The 10,399-nt window shown below is 45.0% G+C and overlaps 1 protein-coding gene across 1 annotated transcript in view; it reads right to left on the reverse strand.

Annotated features, from left to right (window-relative positions):
- Positions 1-4,681: 4,681 nt before the first annotated feature.
- WDR11 (WD repeat domain 11) overlaps positions 4,682-10,399 on the reverse strand; it is a 60,594-nt gene continuing 54,876 nt past the window's right edge. The window contains exons 24-29 of the mRNA XM_007469563.1: positions 9,563-9,658; positions 8,873-9,038; positions 8,258-8,355; positions 7,670-7,815; positions 6,819-6,898; positions 4,682-5,626 (exon numbers count right to left, since the gene is read on the reverse strand). Coding sequence (XP_007469625.1) covers positions 5,469-5,626; positions 6,819-6,898; positions 7,670-7,815; positions 8,258-8,355; positions 8,873-9,038; positions 9,563-9,658 — 744 coding nt within the window. The 3' untranslated portion in view covers positions 4,682-5,468. The remainder of the gene's footprint in view (positions 5,627-6,818; positions 6,899-7,669; positions 7,816-8,257; positions 8,356-8,872; positions 9,039-9,562; positions 9,659-10,399) is intronic.

Raw genomic sequence — 10,399 nt, forward strand, 5'->3', positions numbered from 1 at the left:
GGTAAGGACAGGGCAGGGAGGGGCTGGGGAGGCAGCAGAGGGCTGGGGTGGAGGAAGGTGATGCGAGTCTCAGGCAGGAGGAGACTTGCTGCGTATGGGGGAGACGGTCAGGGAGGAACTGCTGGACGTGGACGGAGCAGGTTTCTGGAGATGCCTCATGGAGAGAAGATGGTCCACCCTGGCTCCAGATCAAGTTTTTCCGCGATGCCAGAGTGGGCGACGGACGTTAGGGATGCCGAGAGCCACTTTCTGTCTTCCTTTTCTCTCCCTTCCTCCTGGCCTGTTCTAATCCTGCTGGTCTGTGTCTCACGAGCAAGACTCCCCATCCTGAACGAAAGCTGAGAGTCTCATCCATCTTCCCATGAGGAGCGACGCAGACAGAACACACACGTTCCTGAATAACTTCTAAGGACTCGGGCATCCTCTAGACTGATGAGCCCTCCCATCTGTCATCTGTCATCTTTCTCTCAACCACCCCAGGAGGCAGGCAATATTATCCCCCTCTTACAAAGGAGGCTCAGGTGACAGCTTGCCCAAGGTCAGGCAGCTAGATGGCAGGGACATGCCATCCCGAGGCCACGCTTTCCTCTTTGTTCCACACCTTGGGCACTGGTGTTCAGAACCACTGCTGAGCAGGTTTGCAAAAGCAAAAAGCAAAACCCAAGGCTTGGCTGACAGTTACTCTGCTAGCCAGTGTGGCTCCAGCAGACCCTCTGGAATGTGCAATGGCATTGCCAAGAGCACAAACTTAAATCAGATTCTTAAGATCCCTTGAATTAACTAATGCTAGACTCTTGCTAGAACACTATCCTCTATAGGACAGCTTTCCAGCTGCTTCACGGGACACGGTCTATTTTTCTTGTCCTACTCTTGACAGATATTAGCAATTTAAGACATGCACGGGCCTATTGTTCAATTACATTCCCGATGCGCACTCGAGACCACTGGGAAGTGAACCTAATCCACAGAACTAAATTTTGTTGTTGGACAGATGGTTCTTAAGAAAACGATCCGAATCATTTCCCCCAAATCAGCCTTTAAGAAATCTCGTTTCTCAGGCCTTCCTCCTTCCCTCACTCCCTCCCACAATGTATCTGTGCCAACTTACGGTTTGCCAGTTTCCTCCTCAGTTGAGCTTTTCCATTTGATTAGGCTGCAGGCTTATCCATCCTCCCCTTCTGATAACCGTTCCACTTCCTGGCTCATCCATATGGGATTACACGAAGCCCGAGTCATCAGTTGCTGAGACTTCCCCCACCCAGGGTTTCTGTCCAGAAACATCTGTACCCTGTGAACTCACGTCAGCAACAGTAACGCCTACCACGGGCTTAGGGTGTAACGATTTTTCATCTTCCACCCTGCCTGAAGCATGAAAGCTCTAGATGGTAGAATGTCAAAATATTGGAATAAATTGAGGTCTTATTATAGCAGAACACGTTAGGAGGTGTCTGGAGTAAGACTGAGATTTGCTTAAAATTGCTGGTAATGAAACAGCTCTTGGATATAAATTTTCTATTGTCTACTGATGTCATCTATCATTGATTGATGACATATATATACCATCCATTTATCTCAGAACTGTCAGAAATAAGACTAAGGTCAGCCCAGGTGATACATGTTGTACGTAGTTTCCTAGACCCACTGCCATGTAAATTGGGACCCATAAAGGAGCCGGATGCGATGACGCTTATAACAACATGTTTCTGAGAAGAGCTAAGTCCTAGTGTACCTAGTCAGAGAAGGATCACTGATCTGTACCCAGAAAGACAACTGGACATCTGAAATTTCATCTCAAGTTGGCATTATGGACCTAGAGTAGGAGTGGGTAAACTTTTTCCTGTAAAGGGCCAGACAGTAAATATTTTAGGTTTTTTAGGACATAGAGTATCTGTTGCAAATACTCAAATCTCTTGAATTGAAAGCAGCTACAGACACTGAACAAATGGTCATGGTTGTTCCAGTAAAACTTTGTTTACAGAACAGCCAGGTCTGCAGGCCGCACTCTCAGCCCTTCATCTTGAGGAAGTCCCGGAACAGGGGCCCCTTCCCGTGCAGCCTACCCACCTGCCCCCGCTCCCCGCCAGCCTGCACTGCTGCCCCACACCAGCCCACACACGGACTTCAGTTTCAAGAAGACAGTCAACGCGAGAGAAAACTGACCCAAGCAACGTTTTTAAGGCGGTGACTGAGGAATGTCTTTTTATCTAATCTTAAAGTCTTAACTAATTTGTTCAATCTTTCTGAAGCGGTACGTCACAGGGTTTTTAACAGCCTTCTTGCCTAACTGCACTTGGCTTTGCTAAAAATAAATATGGAAGATGGAAAAGCTAAATATCAACCCAAATCACCTACGGAACCTAGAATGTATTTATTTCTCTTGTACATAGGACAGTTACTTTCACCTTGACTAAGTCATATTTCTCAATGTCACTGAAAAAAATGAGGGTCGGTGGTGTTTAGTTGGCCTTTTTAGGTTTGAGAGCCAAATGCTGAGGCAAAATGCCTGCAGGGACTCATCTGAGAGCCGCAGTCACTGAAAATCTGAGTGGGAGAGAAGTGGGGCCTTCATGGCATTATTCTGCGTAGGCCTGGCATGGCTGATGGAGCAAACACATGCAAGGAGCCTTTAAGGACATGAAAGGCAAGTGGGGCAATCTGCCCATCCGAGTGCCCTTTGGGCCTGCCCATCTAATTGGATTCCAGCAGTTCTCAGGAGAACTGCATTCCTAAAGCCCAGCTCCTTCACTTTTCTTCTTTTAAAACACCAGCACCTTCAAGTATAACCAATTAAAAATCCCTTTACGTTTTAATTGACAGACTTCTTTCATTCACAAGTTGTTTTGAGTCAGTCAAATCAGTTACAAGATGGGAGCAGAAGCTTTTGTTCTTCTAAAATAGATCCCAAAGAAATAGAGCCCTACTGGCTCAGAGAATATTCTCACTTGTCTGTCATTTCTGCCTTTTAGAATTCTTTTATTCTAGCATGACCACAAGTTTGTACCTGAAGACTTTACTTCAATCATGAAGTGCTGCCGAGGAGAATGAAATACTACGGGTGATCACGAGCTGAGGATTCATTGAAAGCTAATACTGTCTTCATGCAAGATGAAATCTCCAGGCAACAAACAGTCAAGAGAGGAACTGTTTTCATATCAAGGTGAGGTCTATCTGTAGAGAATTTCTGATTAGTTGCATCTGGGAGGGACATGAAGCTTGTACTGATGCTGCTCTGATATCTATTTTAGAAGAACAAAAGGTTCTGCTCCCACCTTCAAAGCAATGGAAATACCTAAAGCAAGAGTGCGGGCAGGCCGAGAGCATGCCACCATCCGCAGAACAATTACTAACCGAACAGGAAAAAGGTAACAGTGAGCGACAGGAAATGGCTCTGCGAGAGCAGCCAGAGGAGTGGTCTCACACGGGGCCTCCCTTGCGCAGAAGCCCCTGCCCACCAGACCAGGTTTCTCCCCTCCACCCAGGCTTCCTTCATTGCCAAGGGAAGGGCCAAGGGCCTGACAAGCACACCTGTGGGGATTTGCACAGGAAGACACCTGCTGACCTGAAGTCACGGTCACTCTCCTTTCCAATTCCCGCTGCTTGTGTCACCCTGGGAAGCCTCCTTTGCTAAGGCACCGATAACACAATGTGCTTAAAGACCTTCCGTGGAAAGGCAAGCTGAGGTTCAGAAAGACTGACTGTGAATGTGATTCACCTGCCCTTGAATTCGAATGCTCACCAGAGGGGCGTGGAGCACACTTTCAGCTTTGAGCCCACGAGGTGAGGTCACAGGTCAAGGGGAAAGGGAAGTCCGGGTTGTGTTCAGAATGGGACTTCCAGTTGTATCTTGACACAGACTGGCTGCCATCCTAACCAGCCGGTCTGTGACATGTTCCAGGCTCTCGGGCCTCTCTGCTCAGCAGCTGCTGCCGAGCTGCGCCTGGTCCGCTCCTCCATTCCCACAATCAGGCAGCAGCTCACTGCCTATTTGCTGGCCTCGAATCCAAAGCACATTTAACTTTCAAGATGCCCTATGCTGGAATTTCTTCTTTTTTCTCTCTGCTTACTAAGGCCAGCATTCTTTTCTCCTTGAGCTAGTTGGCGGTTGAATTAATAAAGTCTATCCTGACAATCATTTAACTAATAAACAATATAAAGAGAGCTGGGTTTGCCCATGGCCTTCAAGAATTCTATGTAACCTACCTAGGCAGAGAAAGGGCAAGAAGGTTAGCCAATCACAGGACCAATGAATGGGTCCTGGGTTTCTTCTAGGACATTTAGCCAAAGCACCGGCCTGGGAACAAGCATTCCCGGGACAGGCTCTTCCTCTCCATGGATCTCAGTTCCTTGTCCGATGGGGCAGACTGATTGATATCTAAGGGTAGAGACTACGATTTTATCTGAAAACACCTCCTGGTGGGTGTTACGATACGTGCCACCGTGGACGTCCAGGAGGAGAAGACAGGAAGGCCATTTCCTCGCCTCTGAGAGCCACAAGCCGAGCCCTGCCCACCCAGGAACTCAGAGGCAGCTCTATGCTGGGGCCCGAGCCCCCGCAGCCCAGGTTCTCCGGGTTCAGCAAAGCGGCTCGGATGCTGGAGGGCCGGCAGCTCGACGGACTCCTAAGGCGCCAGCCCAGCACCCGGCCTGGTGCGCAGCAGCTCAGAGAACACAAAGGCCTGGCTGGGATGAAGTCCCTTTTTATTTATCATTTCTGTAAATTATACACATTTAAATTTTTAGCAATAATTTATAACAGTCACATCTCATATAGTTCAGTCATCGGAAGAAAACAAAGAATATTAAAGAACAGTGCCTTCAGAGAGGAGGTTACTGTAACACATCACCGGAGTTAAAATCCAAAATATACAAGACTCCACATACTGGAACAAAACACAAAGCTTACAATTTCTCTATGAGCCTATGAACCTGAAATTACAAAATTTAGCAACTGCCTAAATCAGGAAATCAACAGTTCTGTTTTCAAGGTAAGAAAACAAGGAATGCTATGGTAAGTCACCTTTACTGTTTAAATGTTTCTGCTCTGTTTGTACCTGGAATGACTGTATATAAACACAGGCAAAGCACAGATTTCAGAATAGGTCTCACAAACTCCTTTTACTATAGATTTAAATCGAGTCAATGAGAAAAGCAATTCAGTTGCTTGGATCTTAAGTTTAAGAAAAATTAAAAGTGTTTCCAGGGACTCTTAAAACTGTCTCCAAAAGTATAAAATGTTATACTTTCAAAATCTGAAGCGTTCCCATCTTTCTCTGAGATAAATACAGGTCCTAGAACCTGCTCCTGACAGTGTAAACGTTCACATACTGCTGTACACATGTAGTGAAACAGCCCACAAGGACCCCGGTAGGGACGGCATCATCATGAGCCTGGGCTGTGACCATCCACAGCCAGACCAACTCCCCGGCCGACTGCTCGCGAGGCCGCGTGCCCTGGTACATGCTGACCTGTCACTCTTCAGTCAGTTCTTGCTTGGGGAACTCCAGCTCATTCAATAAATCTTTGCCAGCTGCTCCAGCTTTTGAAGCAAAAAAAAACGCTCCCTGTTTAAAACCGAGGTTCTTCAAACTTCGGGCATAATCCGCATATATAGCAGAGATGAGTTTCTGTAAACCACAGTTAAGGAAAAGAAGGGCAAAAAGGGCTCCACCAGCTTCCCACAGGCCGGAAACAATGACCAGCTCTGCTGCAGTGCCCACGGGAGGGCAGCACGGGAGAAGCACAGGTACCTCTTCCCTGGGGGAGGGCAACTCCCGGAGCGGGGAGGCAATGTTTCAGTGTGTAATGTCCCTGCACTTGCACCACCTGAGCCCAGAGCCTGTCCTTCTACAAGACCCAGCTAACATCCTCCCAGATTCTCCAAGGTCTAAAAGCACTTAATGACGAGAAAGAAGGATGACAGAAGTGAAACTCACGTGCATACCCTCATGCCGTTTGAAAGTCGGAGAGGCTGGTGGTTTAAGAGGCAGATGAGCTTCACTGAGAGGTTCTATTTACAAAGCCTACCCCAAGGCAAGAGCTCCAGATAGCTGGGTGTTGGGATTTTAGACAGCCCTGTTCCACTGTGTTCTGATATCCAAAATGGCTCCTTCAAACTAGAGCCAACTTCCCCAGTGCCTAGATATATGACACCGAGTTCAGCTTAATTTTCTGTAAAAAAATTATACAGAAAATCAAAACCATGACATGTAGAAATGAGGCCACAATGTAACAATTCAAGAAAAAGTGCAACGATATAACAAGGCCTCTGCAAAAACAAGGACCTGGGAGTTGGATTCTCAAGCTCATTCTTTTCAAAGAAACACATATGACTCAAGTGACGTGTAGAACTGAAATGCTCCTGGTCATACGTGGACCACAGTGACCTGCCTGCACGACACGTCTCTCTGAAGTGCTGCTGTGTCTTATTCCATGTTAAACTGTCCCTATGGGTACAGCAAGTCTTTCTTTTTATTCTATTCCAATATGCATTTATTCCAGTAGCAGCCTCCTTTACCTTTCCTAAACTAGTCTTCCTCTATCTTCTTTTTAAATTCAAACAAAACATGACAAAATTCGGGCTCCCTCCCCTTTACAGCCCTTCCTGACCCTCCGTCTATCTCACAGCTGATGCCAGTGGTGCAACGACCTTCTTTCTGATTCCGTCCCTCTCGTTTCCCCCTCTTTCCTGGCTCTGGAGGGTCCGAATACAGATCTTTCCCGATAGAATAGTTCTTCCCCGGCAGCACAACCGAGAGAGATTCTAAAACCCGCCACGGCATCTGATTCCTCCTCAGCACACAAGTCCCGGCAAAGGATATCTGTGTCCTCGCTGACTTCAATCGCACCGTACTTGAGACAAGCTTCCACAAACAAGGCCGCTCTGTCGAAGTACCTCATGCTGCTCAACAGAACACGAGTTAGGTGCTGTAATTTATGACATCTGAGAGGACCGTCCCAGGGTGTGTTTCTATGTAAAGACTTGTACACACTCTCCCCGGAAGCCCGAGTGCTGCGTAAGTCACACCAGCACCGTTCTCAGCCCAGGCTTAGAGGAAAGGAAGGGAGAGAATTCTCAAGCCCCAACGCCCTGCTCTTTTTTATTAATACTTAAAAAAAATTTGTGAAATCGTTGAATTCCACAGAAATCTACAGAGACAGGACAAGGATCCACGTACCCACTGCCCAGATTTAACAAGTAAGCTTTTGTAGTATCTGCCTCAACCTACCTCCCTTAGTTTTTAAATAAATAAAATGTCCTATAACAAGTAATGAGTATTAATTACCCTTCAAGGTTCTCAGAGGGGACACCTCCAACTCGCCACACTTTCTTCACCCTTCCTACTGCCTTCTAGCCTTCATCTCAGTTGCTCTACTCAAAGATGAATTGTCCCCAATTCTCTGAAGACTTTTTAAATATTCTTTTTAAACAGGTACCTGTTAGGTGTGGCTAGCATATTGGTAGGAAAATAACACAGTTCCTAGACCAAATGAAGAATTAATGAACACAGACTGTTCCATCCCTTTAGGTTTCTTTTTTAAATAAACCTAAAATGTATGCTTCTCCCTTCACTCCCGACACCGAGGACTACCCTCCACCCGGCAGAGCCTCAGGACAGCGTAAGGTGGTTAATCCCGGGTGGTCCTGACCAGCCGTGGACACTGGGTGTACCTGTGAAGTGTCTCAGCCACGCTGGAAAAGCAGCCCAGGGAGAGGAGGACCAGGAGGGCCTTTGACTTCTGATTCACTTGAGGGGAGCAAAGGTGGTCAACCCACCGCTTTAAAACATCCGCACACTCTTCTGAATTTAAACGGACCTGGGAAAGATGCACACGTTAAAAACAAAGACATCCTGCACTATAGAAGGAAAAAAGAATTTAATCGAAATGGGATCTGTACCTATGAAACAAAGCTCGGATCTGCTTTACTATGCACCCCCTGATGCTGCAGCATCATGACCAGCAGTGACGGGGACCCACACCTTCGGGACCGACAGGCCTGGCAACACGTCTGGGCTGAGTCTGGGCTCACACCCCAGTAGGGAGAGGAGGCAGCTGCTTTCACTTAATTGCTACGAATGCAACCTCCAATTTGCAATAAGAAATGTAATTTATACTCAAAGAATAAGTGGATGAAAGTTGCAAGAAAATATGCTCAAAGCCGCTTTGCAGCCACAAAAATGCTTCTAAATCTTGAGTCCAAAGTTCAAGACTGAACTTTCTATCCCAAATGTTCAAGGCACCTACTAGAATCACTTACTTTGGCAAGCCACACAGCCCGGTTCCACTCGCCGTAGGTCTGCAGGTAGCGGCAGGCATCTGCAGCTTTGTCTATCAGGCAGAGCAACTGAACACCCTCTGGAAGACAAAACAGCAGCCCCACAAGTGGCACTGGAGCTGTCTCTCTGACGAGTCACTAAAGGGTAAAACCACCATTTGACTTCGTCTGGCCTTGGACATTTTATACCTACCTACTGGAGACATTACTGACTTAAATTTTAAAATAAAATATTAAAATAGGGCTTTACAGTGTTACCACTCAAATGAACAGGGTTGGAAGTACAAACACAGCCCAGAAAACAAACAAGTAAAGCCTACCTCACTCACTGGTTTTCAGCATTTAGGGTGCCCAGGTTTATCCAATTTATGCCTATTGTCTTGGCAATTATTAATAGTGCCCCATTTACTCTTTAAAAAGCACTCTGGTCTAGATGATTAAATTATATGGTCATCTTATCAACTGCTAGCAATAATCTTTCTACTTTTCTCCAGTGTATATATAAAAAAAAAGAAATATCCCTAATAACCAATTACTTTCCAGGAGTGGGTCTGATTTTCCGGAGTATTAACGAATATACCCCAAAACATGCCTTACCTGCCAATTTCCCATTGGCAATCATATTAGTTGCCACGAGCTTAATGGTGCTCTGGGAGGGGCCTGACGAGGTGACAGTTGTGACCAAGCAGGCTTTCAGTGAATCACAGTAATAATGCTGGTTATCTGCGCTTGTTTCCAATAGCAACTGCACAGCTCTGTCTGTCTAATAAGAGAAACAATTCTTCTAATTACGAGGCCGTTTTTCTCCAACACAACCTTTTAAAATTCATGATTTGGAACACTGAAGTTTGCAGCTTAAACAGGACTTTTCTCAAAAATGTTCGTGAACACTTTGTTTACATATATACAAGTTGAACAAAAATACAACACTGCTTCTTTAGGACAAATGTAAAACCACATTCTGGTTTATACAGGTGCTTATGTAAGCTTTGCGCCAGTCAATTCAAAGACACAAAACCAAAACAAAACAAAACTAGTTAGGCCTCATGTGACATTATGGAAGCCAAAATTACAAGCTGGTTAACCATATATATCTTTGCTTTCTCAGAACGTCTGTTCGTCTTATTTCGAAAGAAAGCATAATTTATACTTATACTTTTAAGGAAACACTATATAGTGTGTGTGTGTGTGTGTGTGTGTGTGTGTGTGTGGTACAAGTAATGCTGTAAATTACTAATCAACTAGGAACTCCCTGAAACATGAAAAGAGTTATAAAAACTGACATACTTGACCCAAGAGAAGTAGCTGGTCTGTACATTTCCTGGTATGATCATAAGTTGACCGTTTCACCTCCTGGAGATTAACCCTTTCCAGCTGAAATTTCTAGAGTAGAACAATAAAAGAGAAAATTGAGGCTGGATTTTAAAACTTTTGAATTATTTAAATTATACTTAAAGTCATTTTAGTAAACATTACTTTGACTTCGGAGGTTATTAATCAGCTTCATAGAAATCTAACAATAAGAATCTAAGAAGAAAAAATGTTGAAAAGTATTATAATCTGTGTGCAAGTCTGCCTGCTTACAGAAACTGGCACTTCAGTAGAGCTGGAAGAAAAATCTCTATGTGTAATTTAGTACTCTACTGGAAGTTAAAAAAATTATGAAACTACCTTTATATATATAGAACAGCAAATTCAAACCAAGTAAATTGTTTGTTATTTCTAGAAAATTAATAAAATGAGAAAATTAAAATGAACCAAGTTGAAAATTTTAAGACCAAAAAAAATCAGAAGACTGTTAATAATAAAATTTTAATGTCTATTAGAAAACTCTGTAAGCATTTATGAGCTTTTCAAGTACTGAGTCAATCCTTTTTTATGTGAATGTGCCAAGGGACTCATTTCTACTACATGGACCTTTACTTAGTGCGAAAGTTTCCCAAGGTTAAGATACTTACAGAGACAGAGCTTTAAAGGTTTGTTTTTTTGTTTTTTTTTTGTGGTACGCGGGCCTCTCACTGTTGTGGCCTCTCCCGTTGCGGAGCAACAGGCTCCGGACGCGCAGGCTCAGTGGCCATGGCTCACGGGCCCAGCCGCTCCGCGGCATGTGGGATCTTCCCGGAC

The sequence above is a fragment of the Lipotes vexillifer genome, unplaced genomic scaffold, assembly GCF_000442215.2.
Source record: "Lipotes vexillifer unplaced genomic scaffold, Lipotes_vexillifer_v1.1 scaffold240, whole genome shotgun sequence".
NCBI lineage: Eukaryota > Metazoa > Chordata > Mammalia > Artiodactyla > Lipotidae > Lipotes > Lipotes vexillifer.